Raw genomic sequence first — 22,176 nt, 5'->3', positions numbered from 1 at the left:
TGAAGTGGGACAAGCTAAAGCAAGAAGGCATGTAAATAAATGCTAAAGAGTACTGTCATTTTATTAATTGAACCAAGTAACTTGAAACAACTATTTTTAGCATGGCTGAAGTAATATGAAACGGTGGGAGTACTAACAGCTAAAAGTGAAAGTTGACAGTCAAGCTGTGGTTTGTAACTTACATTACTGTGCTCTATACCCTTCGTCTCCTCTCAAATTATGTGTTGTGTTTTTCTTTTACACGCTCTATTCTATCCCATGTATCTCTCATCATCATACATTTACTCTATTGAAATATTTGTAGTCTTCAAGAACAATCAGGAAAAATGGGAAAAAGGTATATTGCCTGCCAATTTTGAATCTTTTTGGACTTATATTATGTGGACATTGATTTTCTAAGTTGAAATGGGTGCCCTGATCCTCACATTACAGTGGCAAAACAAAGACTGCAGCCTCAATAGATACTCACCCAATGAAGAGACGAACAATATCATGAAAGCTACATTTCCAGACTTTCATACATCTTTATAACACAAACACTGTGTACGTTTAGCTATGTAGAACAGTTAGTAAAGGAACCTTATGCGACTAGGCGACTCTCTTCACTGTCAGGGAGCACAATGTATATCCTCAACATAGGCTTGTAGAACCTTACGCGACTAGGCGACTTTCTTCACTTTCAGGGAGCACAATGTCTAGCCTCATCATAGGCTTATACTTCTGAGGTATTTGAGCACCAGCCTGCATACAAACTTCAACCACAGCTGGAGCCTTCCCATAGAACCTCTTCAGTGCACTCCTCAATGGGGTTCCTTTTGGATCTTGAACATGCCACACATAATTAGGGGGAAATACCTCATCCACTGTTGCATCTTGCCAGCCATGTTTCCCATCCCGCCATTGGTGTTTGAATTCACCGCAGAGCTTAGCATTGTGACCCCAAGGCCCCACATGAACCTCTGAACAGTAACCACAAGCTTTGACAGTGTACTTCTTCATCAACTTTGTCACCCCCCATTTCACTTTCTCATATGCATCAATCGTCTCCTGGGCAATACGTGGCACCTCTGACTCCAATGGTGGAGCAAATCGTTCAAAAGACCGATGGGTATCAAGGTCCATAATAGCCGAATTTGTGTCTACGGAGGGTCTAGGCTCCTCAACTAATCCACCTATGTCGATCACTTTCTTTCCTATCATTCTGATGGGTTTAGTCCTTCTCCGTGAAGGATATCCTGGCAGATCCACACCAGCTTGGATGCAAAGTTCTACAACTGCAGGAATTCTGTCATAGTTGAATCGTGTCTCATGCTTAATGCGTGTGCCAAAAGGATCATACATATGGTATGACTCGATAGGAATTAGTACATCATTAATTGATCCCTTCACCCAGGAGTGGAAGCTTCTGCGAGTATTGTTGGTTGGGCCAAGGCAATCCTGAATCTCATGACCATTTTGAGCAACATGGATTTGTGAGCATTCACTGCAGACAAAACATAGTAACTTAGTTGATACAGAAATGGCAAAATTACTCATTTCACAATATAACAAGCAAGAAAATCAATAGACAGTCCATTTTTTAACAAGTTACCTACAAGCATGGACAGGAATAAAGTGGAGCAGCTGTGCAAGTCCCTTAATCAAAAGTTTCCAATCATCTAACAATTCGTAAGCTGAGGGAATTAGGCCAGGCACAAGCAATCCATTTTTAGGGGGTTCAAGCTTCTTTTCTATTCCAAACTCAGCCAACTTCTTATCAGCCTTCGCAGCCTGCTGAATTTTCTTCAGAGGTATAGGAAACGGCTTCTTCTTTTGCTTGGGCAGGACTGGGGGAAGATCCACATTCTGCTGCACAGCTTCACGTTTCTTAGAGTTTCGACCTTGGGGATGCCTCCTATCAGTACAAAGAAAGGTCCCTTGTCTTCTTGGACCAGTTACATTATATTTATGATCAAACTGCAGCCAGAAACAAACACTTGCCTTCAGATGAAACATCAGGAATAAACCAAGGCCGAGGAGATACATAGTAAATAAAAGAGATTGCAAGAACCATAAGGTCAAATTTCTCAAAGGAATTCCGTGATTAATATATGTTTAACCGAAAAGCAGCAACACTAAATGAACACCAGGGTTCAGAAAAAGTAAAAAATAACTAAATGAATAAACTTCAGATATAAAGTTTCTCGAACATTATGAAATAACTTACTGAAGTGTGAAAGAATGCAAGCAACAGTTGACTGCTTGTAGATGGTTAAAGCATTACGACTTTGATCTTAGCAGTAACCAAAGTTTTGAACTGATCAATTATGGATGTTAAGATTAATATTTCAAGATGTAACTATGAGAAGGAAGCCAAACTATGAATGGAAGTAAAAAATAAGGTGCTGCCTTTCTCCATGGATCACAATTGTAATATTGAAGAAAAGGAGGCCAAATGAAGTATCACTCAAGCGAAAAAGCTTGAATTGGAGTTCTGTCTTTTCTCGAGACATTATGTCTCAAAGCTTGAGAAGATTCAAGTATCTTCAGAAAAAGTCATTAATTTAAGGGTGTGTATTTGTAGGATTCTAATGTATGTTCTTCTCTCTCTGAAATCGTAAAACTGTAGAGACCTTCGGCCTAAATCTGAAAATTTTCAAGCTGGCAACAATCATAAACTTGTATTTTCAAACTCTAGTTGCATCACTTTCCTTATAAATTTCCAACAAGAGCTCTTCCAATCCACCTCTATTACTAAAACATCTCTCTAGCTAAAAGTTGGTCTAACAGATTGCAAGCTATCGTTCAATCAGTAGACTGGTTCCCTCCCATGATCCCACTGACGCAGAATGCAGAGAGTTAGATGGATTTTTAGATAACTGCAAGGTAGTCCAGCAACATGGTACTAATGATAGAGCCAAGAAACCATTAGCTCAATAAAGTTCTTTTTCTTATTCTGCAATAACAGTAAGCATTTACCAAATTCAAGATTTCTTGGAACAAACAGCACAAATAATTCCCAATTCCTAAATTCAAGATCTGGATCAACTTTAGACTCATCAGTAATATACAGGAGACTAGGAGAGTGCCCTAAGATCCAATTTCTCCGTAGGAAATTATCATCCTACCTTAAGTAAATGAAAAGATCAAGAGACAAATGAGTTGACACACAATACGCAAGGGTACCAATTACTTGAAACAGAATTCTGAATATATTATCCAAGATACTTGGACAAATTTCAGTCAAGAGACAAGTTAAAAGAGGCACATCACAACTAACAAGAAAACATAGTACTGAATAGTTATACATAAATGAGAGTATTACTAGCTTCATGCTTCATATAATCCTAGCTTGATAGCAGATGATGGAAAAATCTGAAAGCAAGAAAAGTGAACGTATTTGAGCAAAAGTACATAATCTAGGAAAGAGGGAAGAGGAACCTTCAGCGGAAGTGGATAAGCCCATTGCAGAGGCTTCTTATACACAACCACGCCAGGGCAAGCACCTGAAAAAAGAAGCACAAAATATTTTTCACGGAAGACCTTATACAAACATATAATAAGAATCCTGGTACTTTGTCGAAACGATGAGCTAATATAAATTTCTGTTGTTCACTAGCATCTTTGTAAAATTTAAATTTAAATTTAAACAAAAAGAAAATTGAAGTAGAACCATTTTGAGATAGCCACCATGCAGTATTAGTCAGAGCTGAAATATGTTGTAGCATCTATGTGAACTTTGCTTTCTGTCTGCCTGCTAGATCCCGTGAGAAATCAAATTTGTTAACTCAAATGGTTGTCCCCTACAAATTGAGCAATTCAGGAATTAAATAAGATAATTCAGAAAAGCACATTGGCCCTTTTCATCAACTAGATTAATTAAGTAACTTGAATCCAAATAGACAAAAATATATACGAATTTCTATACTTGAATTACAGAATTACCACAGAAAGACCAATATGGATCAGAACTTAACAAGTATTTAGCAGATTTCCTACAGAAGCACTGTAGAGAAGAGTACACTCCATTCATACCAAAACATAATCAGGTTTGAAAGGTATTAATGAATCCTCTCTTTTAACATATGTTCACCATATCATCAGCAATCAATACAAACATACATACATTATCAGATAGTTAAGAGTTATTTTCCAGAAGATCAACCAAAATATACCAAATAATTCTTATGGACTCTGATAAGTCACCAAGTTCCTCGTAAATAAACTCACACACCAAATGAAACTATGAGACCAAATTTTAGACCTGAGACGGTTTTGTACAAAATCGTCAGCTAGAGAACTGCTCATGTATTCAATTCATGTTTTAAATAATCCATTAAACAATAATTGGGATCTTACAACTGTGTTACTGATGCTACAATACACCAAGATTTTTCAGTTCTTTTCCTCCTAGTTGAGGCAAGAGGGTTTATATATACACCAAATCTCTTTCAATCAATGCGGTTTCTTAGTTACTAATATTACTTTCATCCAACTATTATAAGTCCAAAGAGTGGCATATTAAGTTCACATCATAGCATCACAAAATACAAACCAACCTGCCCCTCCCCAATTCCTGCCTCACCCCACCACCCCAAAGTCACAAATTCACCCCCTTCCTCTCCGTCATACCTCCCACCAGCAGCAGCTACCAGGTAACTCTATCCACCCAGGATAAGACTGCTGGGAAGAACCACCTAGTGTTTTTTGTCCACCAAGGATAGGACTGGTGGAAAGAACCACCTAGTGCTTTTTTGTCTCCGCTGGGATTTAAACCTGAGACCTCACGATTCTCACAACCACTTCATTGACCTCTAAGCCACACCTTGCCCCTTGGGTGCTCCACAATTTCCATAAGTTGTACACTATCTACCACTAAAAATCAAGAATCCACTATAAATGAACCCAAAATCCAATCTTTGAACCCCCCCCCCCCCCAAAAGAAAAAGAAAAATAAAAAGGGGTAAAAAACGCACCTTTGAAATCAAAGAAACTATATAGTACTAATAATTTAATGGCGGGGATGGGGTAGTGAAAATGTTAAGCTTACCTCAAATTCTTGAATGTATGTGGGAGTTTCTGCTACAACTTGGTTATGCCACTAAATTTCTTTGAGCTTTATACTACAAAATGATTGATAGATGTTCAGCAGAAAAGCTCAGAAGTTCAACCTCACTAGGATTTAGCAGATTAAGCAGTTGAAATGGTTTGAGTTGAGAAAAAGCTGAGATTTTTGTATAAGAGTGTAATTATTACTTTGACCCATCAAGTTTGAAAAGGGTACAATATTTAGCCCTCAAGTTTCTAAAAATTCTATATATTCCCCATTGTTCTTTAATTTGATCTTAAATAAATGAAACTCCTTAGCCAAGTCAATCAACGTAGCACTCAATTTTCCTTAACTACTAGTTGTGCAAAAGCTTTTGTGTTTTTTTAATATAGTCGAGAAATTTATCCAAGATTAAAACATCAATTGAATTCTTTAAGGCACGAGAATAATGGATTCACCCTTCTATTCTTCTCCACTTAAATACTAAATTTAGTTCGCTTGATACAATGTTTAAATTTATAATCTAAGACACGATTCATTCAATTTTTATCTTTAAGAAATATAGTAGACACCATCACGATTTAAAAAGTCAATCAATTCGTTCTTTATGCTACATGTTACATAATTTCTTAATATGCAAGTATTATTTCAAAGGAATTGAAGAATCAATATTCAAATTTGTACACAATAACCAAATAATTTGATCCTCATATTTCGTACCCCGTCATTGGTACAAATACAATATAGTGGACAATTGGATATAGCAATATATAAATTGAATTGAAGAAAAATATAAAAATAAATATCCCTTGTAAAAGAGACATACAACTAAAACGAATTTGTAAAGGACTACAAAATCATATCTCCCCAACAACTGTATAACAATTGGATCAGTTGGACTAGCTCAACCCAAACTAGATGAGCAGTAATTTCATTTCATCACTTAAAGAGTCGATCCCAGTACAAAATATGACTAGTGAACATATGATACAACCAAACTTTTTATAAGTTAAGGAGACAAATCTCCAGTCAAACATATTATACTGGCAATGGAGGGAGATTTCATTGAACAATCATCAGTGCTACAGAGAGGCAATATATGTAAAGATACACTTCAAGAACGAACGACCCAAATTCTAATTTATGCTCTGAAAACAAGTCATGTACGAATATCTGCTTCATGATTTATGTTGAAGACAAATTTAAGAGGAACATCAAATTGGCAAGTGCCCTGTGAAAGGGTTCCAAACACAACATATCGATGAAAGGTGCTAACAACAATATGCTCTTCTTCATTTGCAAATACATTCAAGTTTTTATTTCTTAAATGAAAAACATCATTCGCCAGCCAGTCAATAAGGACAGGCTTTCTCAAAATCCTTCTGCTCACTACGACACATCTCAAACTCATTTGTGTTGTAGTACATGCATCCAGCATAAGCATCCATCTCTTTGTTACACTTCTGATGAAGATCCTTCAACCTAGAATATAAAACAGCAGATTAAATTTCTCAAAGTTGCACAAAATATAATGATTTATCAAGTATCACTCAGATCTCTCAATGTTTTTCAAACTATAAAGACTACTCATCAATCTACCAACTTGGTTTAAAACAAATACTTGGTCAAGTCGTGTACTGAAATAGGACCAAATATAGTGGAAATCCAACAAAAGAAGAGAAATGTGACCACTCCTCCCTATTTTGAGTTTGCATTTTTTCTCCTTCCCATCTTAAATTTAGGCTATTAACCTATGGCTACAGCATTAATGTCAAATCTGGATATCTAGACAAGGTAATTCACTTTTATTCAAATCTTACCATGTACACTGGCTGGGAGTCCCAAGCAGCTTACAAAGAGGGTTTTGCAAAAAGTACAATGCGTAAACACCAAGAATGTGCACATACTTGAATAATAGAAAGTACATCTCACACAGCAAGGGAAGACCTTTTTTCTAAAAAAGAATATAGTAGTTGACCACATGTTACTTATAGTTGCTTCTCTACTCATAAAATCGGATGGATGGAGAGATAAAACTAGTGACAGGAGAGAATATAATTTTCCATCAGATAACAAAAATGTAACAAGTAGCCGAGGATTCTGTTTAAGTAGGTCTGAATTGATTGTGCAAAGGAAGGGTTTGTTTCATGTACTTGACTAACGGCACTTTTAAGAGGGTATGCATCAGTTTGAGAGCATCAAAATGGTGTCAATGTATTGAGCAATAATGTGATTGATCAGGTTTTAGTTACAACGTCGATATGTGGGGAGGGCGAAGTTGTAGACATTTTAGATAAGCTGTAACCAGTTAGCACTGTGAAGGTGCCTTAAAAAGGGAACAAAAGTTTTAGCATTGTCTCAAAATAGGTCTCGGGGATTTTAATGGGATAACTATCAAAGTCCATTGTCCCTGTCACATGCATACCAAATAGACATGACAATATCCAAACCATGTTTCATTGTAATTCAAATAGAAAGAAGCCTAAACTACTTTTGATTCATAGAGTCAATGGATCCAGATATAATCCTACATTATATAAGCATTCAAATACTCTGAATGACAATATTCAGCATTGGCGTGGTTAGGAAGGTAGAACCGCAGAAGAGACTGAAATAAGCCCCAATTACAATTTCCATCCTATAATGCAAGCAATACACTCATCAGCACATGAAAGAAGAAACAAACAACTACAAGCATTCATAATCTTATATAGAATTGTCAACTTCCAAGCTTAACATTTCTTCAACCTTTCAAAAGTATAAGTTTAGTCACATCGTGTTCACAATAGTTTAACCTCTCTCAAGTATGAAAAACAACTTACTGTTCCTCAATACACAAACTTTCTGTTTTAACTGCCGGATGTGGACTTGTTTATTCTGGTATAATATTGTTTGATACTATGTTGCATTATGCTTCTGATATCTCTCTGTGCAATAAAGGTAATCCAGGAAATATATCTTATTACTGAAATGCTGTGACTTATCACCAGACGCCAAAATTGCACTAGGTATGTTGCTGTCAATGTTGTTGAAACGTTGCTACTACTCTATCAAACTATTACAAAGCAGTTGAACAGTGAATCATCTTCCCTTTAACTGTTACGAAAGAAACATTCATAAAAAACATCTAATATCAACCAACCAACAACATTGCAATATGAATATAGTCTATATTCATTCTGCTCTATTCAGAGTCAGGTCACTTTATACTGGTAAATAATTTGTCTTGTGAGGCAAATTAAGGGTTCTTTGGAACTAGACATTCTTTGAATCACACACTTATTCCTATTCCCTGTTATGACATCTCTCCAACAAGATAAAACAGTCATTCCAGGATAACACCAGACAAAGATAATTGAAACACTTGATGTTAAATTTTATGACCACCTAATCTCAAAGCTTAAATTATTGGAGAGGGAAAGCATTAACTACTTAATTTTATAATCATGGTGTCCTGACCAGTTTGAGCACACCTCGACTAAATCTACCTCCCGTCAACACATAGATGAGAAAAAATCACCTAGTGTTTGCCTCAGCTGGGAATCGAATTAGGAACCTCAGTTCTCAACCCACCTCAATGACCACTAGGCCACACCCTAGGATACATTATCTACTTAATCATCTCCTTAATCACAGTCCAAGCATGTGATTATTTTTTTTATTATTTTGTGAGACCTGAATCAAGTATCTCTGCCTACTCCAATAACATGTTAAGAAAATAATCTATTTACTTAATCATGTCTTCAACACTTCCCACAGTGAATTAGAAAACTATCAACTCCTGATTACTAAAAGCAAACACACAAACAAAAAAGCCCTAAATTTTCACCTTATAATATACTGGACAATCACACAAATCACACAACTGTAATAGTAAAAACAATCTCGAAATCGGCAAAAATAATCAGAATTAAGAAATATTTCGATGTGAATTCCTCACTTACAGGCTAAGAACACAGCGAGTGACTTGTTGACCCTTTTGGAGGCATTTCTCCGGGTTTGGATCGTCCTTCTTGCACTTGAGGTATGCTACATTCTCGCTCCGGCATCTAATATCTATGTGCTTCGACGCCGACATCAGCACCGCCGATGTTGGGATCGGATTTCCTACAGCATCCACTGCGCTACTAGCCATTCTCCAATCGCCAAAACTTCACAAACTTCGTTCACTCTTTGATTGAAACTGTCTGGTCTTCAGATTGCTGCTGGTACATTTCTTCTCCTGAAACTTGGGCTCATTATTTGGGCCGCCGTGTGTTCTGATTGGGCTTGAGGCCTGGTAATTTGAATAAGTGGGCTAAGAGTTAATTTTCAAGGTAAACAATACAAATCTCACTACTTTACGGCTTAATTGCGTATCCATTTGTGAGTTTTTGGAATTATCATTCGTGCTAAATTATCCAAGTGAATTCGCATGCATTTCGAATACATACTGACTTTCTCGCTTGCCTCTCTTTATGTATTTATATTTCAAAATCTATTTGTATTTATATTTCAAAATGTATATAGATTCTGAAATGTATCTGGTATATAAAATATATGTATCTAGAGTGATTCACACATATATGGAATACAGTGACTCTCTCGCACGTTTTCCTCCTATCTCGTTCCTCTCTTGCTCACCTTCTCTCCCTAAGTATTTGTATTTTATTTTTTTAATTAATCTGAAACTGGCGCCTTAGACCTACGTATTTGCATTTCAGAGTGTATCTAGTAGCAAAAATACATGAATCTAGGTATATTTGATTTAAAAATTTATATGAAATTTATTAAGAATTAGGGAAAATTGTATGAAATAGCAAACTATCAATTCAAATTAAATGCTATAGTCATAGTTATTTGTAATTCGTAGCAAACATCCCATTTTTTGCCATTTGGTTTGGTATACAATTAATCATTTTCGGTATACAATTACTCATTCGGTATACAAATGTATAAAATGCGTTTGTGTTTGTACAAAACAAGAGAAAAGTGTATATACAAATACAAATACATATATTTTTGTCCTATACATTTATAATTATACAAATACATATCTTATTATACAAATTACAATGTATAAATGATTTTATACAAAACTGAACAATTTGTATAAAATTTGATGTATCTAGCGAATTATACAAATCACAAGTTCCATAGCAAATATAAATTTTGGTATGGAGCGCAATTAGACAAACTATAACTATAACATATAAATATAAGTTTTATGTTTGCTCAATTATTAATTAGTGAGAGAATATGTAATTAAGATTAATAAATATGGTAGAAATGATTGTGTAATTAGGTTGTTTTCCCCTTTTTTATTTGGACCGACCCGAGTCCAGGTTATTGGTTATGTGGGCCAAAAGCTGTTTCTTCGGACTCCGGTGAGCTTTAAGGAAGAAACAATGGCAAAGCATTCGACGGCGACTCCATCGTTGACGTTGAACTGTGTTAACGGTATAGTAAATGACAGAGTGATCTTACTGTAACAGTCCACTGATATTCAGAACCTTTTTGTTGAAGTCTCTTAGAACAAGGTTTTCTTATGGTTTCTGTAAAGTTCCATTTTTTACTGTGAAATAAATTTTGCCTGAACTCTGAATCCGTACATGTTTTTGTCTTCTTTTTCATCTGAGAATGCTTAATTTCTGCGTTTTTATGGGTAAACTGTGTTGGGATTTTCAATAGAACTGAAAATGTTACAAACCCAACAAGGAGCAGCTGTTCTTGTTTCTAAATTGCTGAAAACCCCACCACTCAAAGCTCTTACACTCTTCAAATCCTCAATCGAGCAAGGGTTTCATCAAACCCACCAATCTTTTTCTATAATCCTAGACGGACTTCTCTCGAGCAACTCCATCTCAGTTGCTCAATCTCTAATCTTACAGTTAGTTTCCGGCAGAATCACTTCACCCCATTTCACTGTTCCTTCATTACTTCAGTATTTGACTCATTCCTGTTTCTTGAATTCTACTCCTTTATATGAAATTGTCATCAATGCCCATCTTCAATCTCAGTTAATAGAACAAGGGCTGATCTTTTTTAATGAAATGATTGATAAAGGACTTGTACCTTCATCGAACACGTTTAATAGTATTCTTTCTAGTGTTATAAAGATTGGATATTTTGAAAAGGCTTGGTTGATTTTCGAAGAATCAATGGGGAAGGAGTTCTTGGATATGTATAGTTTTGGGATAGTGATAAAGGGTTGTTGTGAATTTGGTGATTTGAATGGTGCTTTTGAGGCATTAACTAAATTGAAACAAATGGGGTGGCGGCCGAATGTTGTAATATATACTACTATCATTGATGGGTGTTTTAAGTATGGTGATGCTGGAAGAGCAAAGGAGTTGTTTAGTACGATGTCAGTCGAGGGTATAATACCTAATCAGTACACTTACTCTGTATTACTTAATGGTTTCTTTAGGCAAGGACTTAAAACGGATGGATTCGAGCTTTATGAGAAGATGAAGCTTGATGGAGTGTTTCCTGATATATACACTTATAATTCTCTTATTAACGTGTATTGCAGCGATGGAGAAATTAGCAAAGCTTTTGAATTATTTGATGACATGCGTCATAATGGGGTAGTATACAATGTTGTAACTTATAACACTTTGATTAGAGGGTTATGTCAAGAGAAGAGAGTGTTGGAAGCTGAGAAACTAGTGGATCAAATGAAGCTGGCTGGGTTGCACCCTAATTTGATCACATATAACACTCTAATAGATGGGTGTTGTAGTGCTGGAAAGCTTGAGAAAGGATTAACTTTGTTCAATCAGATAAAGTCATATGGGTTAACACCTACATCAATCACGTATAATACTTTAATTGCGGGTTTCTCTAGAGCTGGAAATCTATCAAAGGTTGTTGACTTTGTTCGTGAGATGGAGGAAAGAGGCATATTTCCTTCAAAAGTCACATACACAATTCTTATTGATGCATTTGCTCGATCCAACGACATGGAAAAAGCACTTGAGGTGTTCTCGCGTATGCATAAAGCTGGTTTGACTGTAGACCTTTGTACATATGGTGCCTTGATACATGGGTGGTGTAGTCAAGGGAATATGAAGGAAGCATCGAAATTGTTCCTATCGATGTCTGAATATCATCTACAGCCTAACGATGTAATATACAATACGATGATATTTGGATACTGTAAAGAGAGCAGTTCCTATAGAGCCTTGAAGCTGCTCAAAGAAATGGTTGAGAATGGAATGATTCCAAATGGAGCAAGCTATTGCTTGACGATTGAAGTTCTTTGTGGTGATGGGAAATGGAAAGAGTCCGAGGTTTTAGTCAGTGGCATGATGAAATTCGGTCTAAAACCCTCGGTTTCATCACGTGATCTGATTCAAAAGGCAAAGAACGTGACAACTTAAAGATATTATGAAAGCGATACCTGAAATGTATGCACACAATAAGCATGTGAAGCAACATCAACTAGAAAATGAATGAAGGCTTAGATACCTTAGAGTGCCTTGTCCTCATCGTCATGGTAAGCTTGCTGCCACCCTGATTTACCTTATAGAAAAGTCAGTAACACCTTTTGGTATTGAATATGGTGTGTTTGTAGTTTCATGTCATTTGGTGTACGTATGTTACATTCCTAGTGTATCTTATGTGGTCATTCTTTTGTTCTCATGTTAATGTAGTTTATGTTATTTTGCAGCCCTTGTTCTCGAGATTATGGAGACTACTAATTAATCACAAGCTTACGCTGATTCTTGATAGAAAAGAAAAGAGGAAACCTTCTTTACAAGCTTGTAAACGATTTAATACTATACTTCCTACAGAAGTCTCATCAACATTGGAGTTTGGTAACCGCTGCATGCTACTTTTTTCATCATATGATGCAGCAAAAATAACATGGTTCATATGTGTAGTTCTGTCATAACATTGGGTTGACGATATCAACTGTAGTGGCTTTTAGGATCTACTGTTGTTGTTAGTGTTGTTTTCTCTCTAAAGAAGGTAACTTAATGAAGTTGTTTTGATTCCTCTTTGTGGGTTGAGGATGACAATCCGGGCTCACTAAAATTTCTTGACAAGGGCAACTTCAAATCAAGACACAAACCCTGATGATACTTCATCGTGTTCCTTTTGCTGAAGGATCGAGATTTTTGAAGTGATAGGAAGGGAATCACTAATGATACTGTCAGCATAGTTCATTTTAGATTAATTCTTCTTTTGCTGTGGATATCTCATAGTGGAATGATGAAGAGTTTTTTTAAGGTTTTTGTTGGGATTGATATGCACGTTGTGTCGAAATCTCCAGTAAGAAGGTGATAGAATTTGGATAATTTGAGCCACCCCTGAATTCAGTCACCATGGCTGATGGATACAAGCTCATGATGCAACTTCATTTTTTATTAATCTTTTTTTGTAGGTAATCGAGTATCCTTATGCACGAAGATAATCAATTTGCTTGTTGTGTTCGAACTCTATTATGGTTTTTTTTTAACCACATTCTCTATAAGACTCTCTTATCTTTTCCTCTGAGCTCTAGCTAGTCATGGAAGAATGAACCACTCCCGAAATTTCTTCGTGGCGGCTCCCTTCTCATTTCAAAGGGAACTTCAATTTCTAACCCTCACAAGCCTTCTGAATTCTGATTCCAAATTGCCTTGTATCTGCAGTCCCATTTCTTGGACCAAAGATGCAAGAAAGTCTAGATATTGGTGGCTCTTCATATTATTGCTTCTTTTTATCTGATAAAGTGATAAATTGTCTGTGTAAATCTAGCAAAGCATAGCTGGTCCCAAAACCACATAAAGAAGGGTCACTCATACAAAAAAAAAGAGGCGAAATGTGGCAAGTTTAGGTTGAAAATTTTCGCAAGATCTTAGTAGCTAGAGGAAAAGAAAGCAAAATCGATTCATGTTATAGTGAGGGGCAGAAGTGTGAATTATCTAAACTAATGAAAACAAAGTTGTGTGAGAGTAATACAAAAGTGTCATGTTACTAAGGAAGTATACATTTAAATGAATGATTTAGTATAGTCGATTTCAACTAGTTTGAATTGAGAGAGAATCAATATACATACATATATAAGTTTTTATGTAGTACCAAAAAGAGAAAGTTAACAAGTGTAGTCATGAATTCATTTAACCATATGGTTCTTTTAGTCATAAAGTTATTTAATTTTTTTCATATTTTTCTTTATTTGTAATGAAGGACCACTATATCTGATGAATGAGTAATACTGCTTACATGTAATAACCAATTTGGGACCAGAGAACTCATTGTATGAAAAAACACTGACAACATAACCAAAAATAAATTCAGTGTGCAAAAATAAATTGAAAAAACTAGATAGGGGACCATATTAATAATTGATACTCCCTCAATCCTGAAATAAGTGTTGTTTTAGCTCATTTCACGCTTATTTAAAAAATGATATGATTTACTAAGGTACCCCTGTTTATTACTCCGATGAACGGAAGTAGTAGTTTTTTAATATAAGGAAATATTGGAAATGATTACTATTTTTTGTCTTGAATTTCTAAAGCGATACTTATTTTGGGATAGAAATCAACAAAAGAAAAAGTAAGTGGACCTGACCTTTGACTAAAAATCCTTTTCCAGAATCATCCCATTCTGAAGACTCACAGAAATATACAGACTTTGCCTCAATCCACAATTTTTTTTGCTGAAGCAATACTTATTTTGGAACGGGGAATTAGCAAATTAATGGATTTATAGGGTGTGTTTCGTATGGATTTTTTCAATTTCTCATGTTAAGTTGGTCAATTTATTTCGAAAAATATTTTCTTTACGAAAAAAGAATCTTAAAATGAGTAAAATGATTTTCGTAATGGAAAATATAAGTTTCACAAATCACATTTCAAGTTCCTTGTCTATTCCACACCCAGGGGCGTATACAGGAGGGGGTCACCGGGTTCATGTGAACCCATGGTTCCCTCCCGAAATCATATATAGTAGTGTTATATTTTTTAAAAATATTTAAATATAGATGCGTGAACCCAAACTCGAAGTATCATATAATGTAGTACGATGATGATTGTGCACCTCTCTAGGTGAGGTTAGAAATTTGAATTTTTTATCTATCTTGTTTTAGTTTTCTTTCTAAGATTTTGCAACTGATTTGGATAAATAAAAGTTAATTTTTGACCTATGATTTTTAAATTTTAATGATTTTCAGTAAAAAAAATCTACCCGATCAAATTTATGTCTTAGATACACCAGTCAATACCTCCAACACCCAACCATCCCCCATCCTCAGCAATCTCGAACTCCCCCCCCCCCCCCCCTTAATCTGTATCTCATCCCACCCTATAATTTCACTAAATTATATATAAATGTTGTTGAAATAATATTTTTCTTACTTACTTATTAAATATTAAAAAAACAAAATTTACTTATGTCTAAAAAAACATTTTTCACGAAAAGCATTTTCGTTTTACGCTATGATAACATAGAAAATAATGATGAATGGAGAGATTTTGTTGGTAACAATACTGATAAGTTAATTATGATACCACTTTTTTATTCAAGACAAGATATATTTTGAGAATTAGGTGAAATAAATCAAAAGTAGACACTTATATCCTTTTCTCAAAAGTTTTATCTTTTTCTGGAAAGGTCCAGATTAATATGCTATTTTCCTTGAAAAAAGTTCCATTAATTATTCTTTTTTAAGAATATTCACCTAATCGTCAATTTGATGTAACATTTGACGTCTTCTTTTTTAAAGTTATTTTCAATCCTTTTTATTATTTTTAAAGCAAAAGAATATGAGTGGAGGATGGAACCCTTTGGGGGAGTATTGTTTAATCGAATCCAATAATATCAACATGAAATATATATTAAGTAAAAAAAAAATCGACAAATATTATATTATGAATTCATAAATTTAAAAGTACAATGAATTTATTCTTTAGAGACATCTGGTTCTTTTCTAAAAAAAAAGGCGAGTTTAGTGCTAGATAGCATAAGGAATGATCGAGAGAGCGATTTTTTTTTGGATATATAATTTAAATCCATAGCAGAGTTCTAAAAAAAATCATCTGAAAACTATTTTCACATTCGATTCAGAAGCACCTTTTTTTGTTAAGTTTTATCATTTTCTTTCGTGTGAATTCCATTTAAAAATGAAAAATTAAAATTATTAAATGTAATTCTAAATCTATCTCCAAGCTAGCGTTTGCTTGCCATGAAATTTAATCAGGTTTTGAAAATCTACTCTTCGATAATTGACTCAGACCAATTTTTGAATTTTGAGGACTTTCAATTACAAAACTTTAAAAAGTCAGTTTTAAATAATATACGCGTTCAAATATAACATTAATGACCTAAATTTTTAAATTTCAACTTTAAATTCTACGAGTAAAACTAGAGCTTAGAGATATGCATGCACATGATTAGATCTTTACACCTGCAGAAAATGGAGGGACTCTTTTTTACTTAATAAAGTGTGCTTTACAAATTGTAGAATCTCCGTGAATGGATGGCTTGATTTGTATTGCATTATTTGATAAGGTGATTCCAAGTTCACATGTTCAACAAATGTTCTGTCAATTTTCTTTTTTTTCTGAGATTAATTTTATAAAATATTTCATAATATCACGTCACTAAAGAATAACTTTACAAGCTGGAGAGAATTAAAAAAAAAAGAAGCTAAAAGATAGTTGTACCTACTATTCATAAAAATAGAATTAGTTTGAATCAAATTTATCCTAAACTTCAGATTACCCTTCCATTAATGACATAACTATACGATAATTTAAACAATTTTTGATTATACGAATTATATTTATCTTTTATATTAATCCTAGCTACTATATATACATTAATTCATTGAGCCTTATAATAAGGTAGCATTAATATTTGAATGTTTTTAATTTGTTTGTTTAATATTTGTATTGGAGTACGACTATTTTTAGTTTGTGCAGAATAAAGCCCAACCTTTTCTATCAAGGATTTTTCTATTCTTGTAACTCCAATTCAAAATCTCTGATTAAGCGAGAAGCAACCTCATCCACTCCACTACGATGTATAAATTAAAGTTGTGTGTAATGATCATGACATTGTGGCACGTTGAATATAATTATGACTTACTTTCCGGCAGACGCCGTTCACGTTTTTGGGGCAGCTTTACACTAAAAGACACATTAAACTAAAAATAACATTTGTTTTCTAGCTTCTCCTAAAAGACATGATAAACTAGACTAATGTATTTTATTTTTTTGTTTAATTTCCCAATGATAGTGGATTATTATCAGTCTCATATTAGTATTAGTTAGTACTATAACTTATTAAATCAAATAAAAAGATTTTAGTGAAAAATATTTTTGTTTGACTGACAATTTATTTTTTTAAAATTAAATAATAAAAGTATTTGATCGAATAAAAAGTGTTTTCAAATATATATTTAAAAGTACTTTTTGTTTGAGAGAAGAGGTTTTGATATTCTTCAAAAACACTTTTCTTTTTTTAAAAAAAAAACTTAATCTAACATCTCACTTTTATTAAAAAAAAAAAAATCTGAAAAAATAAGCATTTTGGGGCTTTCAAGAAATTGATCAAATATGCTATGAATTACTCATAATAAAAAATAATAATATTTAAATTAAATTATATAATTTTATTATTTTGAGTGATTTAATAAAGTGATTTGATTATTTTCTATATTAAAATATAAAAAAATATTTTGATAATCTTTTTAAAGCTGACTAGTTTTTTTTTTTTTTTTTATAGAAGAGGATACCACAGGTGACACGTACGTGTGTTATAATGTGTGTTTTTGATATCTTTTTTATAAAACAAATCGAATCGTATCTAAGCATAGTTAAAAAGTATTTTCTTACATCACTATACTTTACCCATTTTATCCTTTGACCAAATTCACTTTAATTTTTATTTTCCTTTTAAGAAAATTTATTAATTATGTCCAATTTTTTCTTATATATTTTTCAAATTGTATGACTTAGAATATGCTAAGAAAAAAAAAGAACGGACAACTTTGATTTTACTCCATATTCCAAAGTTACTTTTTTTTGTTGTCCACTAAGTATTCTCTTTTAAGACTATATTCTATACTATCATTAATATTCTATATTTTTCTGATTTAGATTCATGTTATATGAGTATAAATTACTAAAGAAAAAAATGCTTTCACCAAGGGAATTTTCTAATTTTAAAAGTTCAAACACAAAATATCTAAGTGAATGAATTTTATGTATTTGCAAGATCAATTAATAGCTAAATTAAAAAAAATAAAATTACATTCAATTATGAGAGGATAACTTGAGCAATTAAAATTATGACTTCTTTTACGGTTGACTATGAACAATTGACAAATAATAATTTCTACTTTACTAAGTCTATTCGATAATTTAATGTCCATGCTATTGATACAATTCTTCTCTTCTGAATTAGATAATTCTAATTATTGATTCTACTAAACTTAATAGTTATGATACAAATTTTATATTTATACTGAGAAAATTATTAGATATATTTATCATATATATATATAATAAATAAATAATATGAGACGGAAAAAAGTCTGTCCACAAATTTTGAGGTATAGTAAATCCCATCTTGTCACAATTTACATGACTAAGGTTACATTATCAAGGGAATCAGTATGACAAGTAAAACACTTTTTTGACACCAAATCCCAATTCCCTTTAAGGCTGTTATTGATTGCATCTTTATCCACTCAATAAAGGTATACATTTTTCTTGTTTTTCCTAAATGTATTTACCTATCATCCTTTGATACTCTAGGCCTAGACTCATGCAATAATTTTTTGTTTCACTCGGTGTTTGATTTTTATTTTAAAATTTAATTATTTTGAATTTATATAATATAGAAATTTATTTGAGAAGAAACACTTTTTCTATACATATGTTTAAACTTGAGATCTCTGATTAAGAAATAAGCAACCTCATTTGCTACATGTCATTCTTTAATAGTCCCTGTAACAAAATTAAGTAGAAACATAAGAGATTATTTGGTTGTTGACCATATAAGATTCATTCATGTATTAAAAATTGTATAATTTCATATATTATTTTATTGTAAAAATAATAAGAAGAATCACATTTCGTTTTAAAATATTTGTCACGATTTATTTTTTGAGAGTCTAATAATTTATATTTTGATCAATTTTAAGATTTTTTTTCACTATATGATATGAAAAAATTATAATTTATAGAACTTTTCATATAATTTTTGAATATTTAAATTAAAGTATTAAATTAATATTATCTAATTAGCTTTGAAAAAAATAGTTAAAATAACTATGGAGAAACGAAATGTGACAATCGTAGCACAAAACATAGCATTGTTAGTACACTATTTGGTTTATGTCTTTCTTTTTGCATAATTTTAATTTTAATTAATAGACGTGTAAGTTGTAAGAGATTCTATGTACTATTTTCTCCAACATAGAATATAAATAACTAATACATAAGTAACTAAATTATGCATAATTAAAATTTGAAAAATAATTATTTTTTTCATAACTAATACACATATCATTAATATACATATAATTGATTTAAATATTACAAATACCTACATAACTAATTTTTATATTACTAATATCTACATAAATATCACCACCAATTAAATTACCTCTAAGGACTCCCGTTCTTTCCATTTGTTTATCGAAATTTAAGATACTAGTATGTAAATATTTAGTCAATCAATCATATGTCTCATACATTTTCAAACTATTTGAAAAAAATTGTTTAAGTTGAGAATCTATCATAAACATTCTCTCTATTTCTGCAAAAAAGAGATAAAGTAGATGTATATTTTACCTTCTCTAAATCTTACTCATATAATTATCATCTATACCTTCATCAAAAACTAGTTAAGGAGAGTTATGTAAATAATTTGTACTTGCATTTTATTTGGACTATTGTTGTCCATATTATTTGTTTTGACGGGAAAAGATTTTAATTTATCCTTGTATTTCAAGTAATTATTTAAATTCTTTCTTTATTAATAGTTAGGGTCAAATATATTTGTATATTATATTGTTATACAACTATGTTTAACTACTCTATCATTTGCATTTGAACTTTCACTTCAACTCAAAAAAAATTGTTATTTTAGAAATTCAAGAAAAAGGTTAATAGTATTGCCAACTATATCCTTAATATTAACGTAATTTATTTTAATAATGCTCAAATCTAAAATAAAACATCTAATAAATAAGTATAATTTAGTTAATTGTATATTAAATTTATTTTTTTTCTTAATTAATGACGTGAAAAGAATTAAAACATCGATTAAAATTAATACACGAATAAACACATTTTGAGCCAATGTTATAACGATAGATATATACATATATTCTAACAAGGGATAAGGGTCTGAAAAATAACTCAACTTTGACCGAATTTGCTGTTGCGATACTAAACTTTCATGAGGACCTAGTACCTCCCTAGACTATTTAATACCGTATTTTAAACATATATATTTGCCCATGTGGGCATAAAAAATAATGCAAAATTATAAATAGTAATCTGTCCACGTGGGCACATATATACCTTTAAAATACATTATTAAATAGTTCAGGGGTAAAAAATACACTATTAAATAGTCTAGGGAGGTAATAGATCCTCATGAAAGTTTAGTACCGTAACAATAAATTCGACCAAAATTAGAGTATTTTTCAGACCCTTATCTCTTTTAACAAATAGTAAGTTTTACATATTTGTTTGAATTAGAATTAGGTAGAAAATCTTAAACTTTAGAACTTTATAGCATTAAAATAATATTTTTCTTTTTTGAATTCTGTACATGACATAAGTGTAATTCCTTTCATGTTACACTTTATGAATGGATGGATATTTTGTGGCAAAAAAAAGAAGTAAATTAGCATTCGTTTTTTCTTAACGAAATTAAAGTAACTAATAGTGTTAAAAAGTTGTTTGGCACTTTGTCAATTTGAAATTTGTATGCTAACTTATATATTATGCAAATATTTTATTTTAAAAAAAATAATACTTATTATGTTATTTCTTTAAAAAAATATATCATCAACATAAGAAACGCACACAACATACGTATATCAAATGTTATTTTTAAATTTTATTGTTATTAACATGAGGAACACACACAAGATATATACTCTAGGATTATTAGTACAATAAACATGATAATTAGATGTTATTTCTTTAAATTTTATTTTTATTAACACTAGAATCACACGCAGAACATGTACTCTCAGACTAGTATAAATGTATAATAAATATGACAACTAGATAAAAACAAATAAAGTAATTACTTTAGTATTACTATTATAAAGGAGTATGCATTTTTTTTAAAAAAATTAATAACTATGGATTAACTATCTAAACACGTTATTAATGTGAATAAATTCTCATAATCCTTTTCCTTATTTCCCTTTTTACCCTTAGTTTCAAAAAAAATAAAAAATACATAAAAAGCATGTTTTATATAAATAAGGTAGGACCACGTGTTTTCTCGAAGAAATAAATAAGAAAAAGAAGAAGGTTAAAATAGTAATTAAGTAGAAAATCAGGGTTTAGTAATCTGACAGAATCCAACCCAGCTGCGACGCCACTTTTGTTTTGGCATTTTTTGTCAAAAATTCGACGGTTTCAACACCCACCATATTCTCGAATGCTGAGTCCGTGCGGTTATAACAAAATGCCCTCGATTTTCTGATTATTTACGATTTTGTCCAGAATTTGTGTTTATAGACAAAAGCTATTCCTTTTACTTCTTGAACTTTTCTGCTTTTAGCTACTACTCTGTTTATGATTAAAGTTCATCAGCTTTTCCCAGAAACAAGGCAGTAGTCTCTTCATTTCTCCCCCACCCACCCCCAAGTGAATAGCTGCTCAGCCTTGGCAAAGGTAAGTGTTAAAGTTTTGATCTTTATGGTAAAAATCTAATTTTTGGAATGTTTTGAGTATTGGGGTTGTTCATCCTTGATTCTTGGACTTCAATGTGGGGTGATCATTGGTTCTGTTTGGTCTTCTTGATGTAAAGATTGGATTTTCTTGCCCTTATTGAGCTATATGTGTGTGTGTGTGTGTATGTTTCTTGTTGTGTTGCATGTGTTTGTGTTGTTGATGATTAGTAATGGGGTAGGGCAATGTGGATTGGAAGTTCTGTGTGGTTTTTTGTTTGTTTGGATTAATGGGTGTTTGGTG

At 32.4% G+C, this 22,176-nt stretch overlaps 3 protein-coding genes across 3 annotated transcripts; 1 reads left to right on the top strand and 2 right to left on the bottom strand.

The window, feature by feature from the left end:
* Nucleotides 1-424: 424 nt before the first annotated feature.
* LOC125826973 (APO protein 1, chloroplastic) lies at nucleotides 425-5,166 on the bottom strand. Its single transcript, XM_049506326.1, has 5 exons — nucleotides 5,030-5,166; nucleotides 3,653-3,782; nucleotides 3,421-3,485; nucleotides 1,592-1,956; nucleotides 425-1,483 (listed from the first exon to the last, which is right to left on the bottom strand). Exons 2-5 carry the CDS (start codon nucleotides 3,705-3,707, stop codon nucleotides 652-654), a joined length of 1,317 nt encoding a protein of 438 aa, XP_049362283.1. The 5' UTR covers nucleotides 3,708-3,782; nucleotides 5,030-5,166; the 3' UTR covers nucleotides 425-651.
* Nucleotides 5,167-6,191: 1,025 nt separating this feature from the next.
* On the bottom strand, nucleotides 6,192-9,220 carry LOC125826507 (NADH dehydrogenase [ubiquinone] 1 alpha subcomplex subunit 8-B-like). Its single transcript, XM_049505855.1, has 2 exons — nucleotides 8,974-9,220; nucleotides 6,192-6,511 (listed from the first exon to the last, which is right to left on the bottom strand). The coding sequence occupies exons 1-2, from the start codon at nucleotides 9,162-9,164 to the stop codon at nucleotides 6,382-6,384; spliced, it is 321 nt and encodes a 106-aa protein (XP_049361812.1). The 5' UTR covers nucleotides 9,165-9,220; the 3' UTR covers nucleotides 6,192-6,381.
* A 1,423-nt stretch (nucleotides 9,221-10,643) lies between these two features.
* Nucleotides 10,644-12,712, top strand: LOC125826262 (pentatricopeptide repeat-containing protein At4g11690). The gene is made up of 2 exons (XM_049505582.1): nucleotides 10,644-12,509; nucleotides 12,684-12,712. Exon 1 carries the CDS (start codon nucleotides 10,708-10,710, stop codon nucleotides 12,391-12,393), a length of 1,686 nt encoding a protein of 561 aa, XP_049361539.1. The 5' UTR covers nucleotides 10,644-10,707; the 3' UTR covers nucleotides 12,394-12,509; nucleotides 12,684-12,712.
* Nucleotides 12,713-22,176: the final 9,464 nt, after the last annotated feature.

Source organism: Solanum verrucosum, unplaced genomic scaffold (assembly GCF_900185275.1).
Source record: "Solanum verrucosum unplaced genomic scaffold, falcon-dt-bn FXZP01000060.1, whole genome shotgun sequence".
In the NCBI taxonomy this organism is placed as follows: Eukaryota; Viridiplantae; Streptophyta; class Magnoliopsida; order Solanales; family Solanaceae; genus Solanum; species Solanum verrucosum.
This window is presented reverse-complemented; position numbering and strand designations above follow the sequence as displayed.

Coding starts and splice junctions, on each gene's coding strand:
- LOC125826973 (XM_049506326.1), bottom strand. CDS start 3,707: ATGCTACAACATATTTCAGCTCTGACTAATACTGCATGGTGGCTATCT. Junction 3,486..3,652: donor ATGGTGGCTATCTCAAAATG/GTTCTACTTCAA, acceptor TTCTTTTTTCAG/GTGCTTGCCCTGGCGTGGTT. Junction 1,484..1,591: donor ATTCCTGTCCATGCTTGTAG/GTAACTTGTTAA, acceptor TTTTGTCTGCAG/TGAATGCTCACAAATCCATG.
- LOC125826507 (XM_049505855.1), bottom strand. CDS start 9,164: ATGGCTAGTAGCGCAGTGGATGCTGTAGGAAATCCGATCCCAACATCG. Junction 6,512..8,973: donor ACTCGCTGTGTTCTTAGCCT/GTAAGTGAGGAA, acceptor TTTATATTCTAG/GTTGAAGGATCTTCATCAGA.
- LOC125826262 (XM_049505582.1), top strand. CDS start 10,708: ATGTTACAAACCCAACAAGGAGCAGCTGTTCTTGTTTCTAAATTGCTG.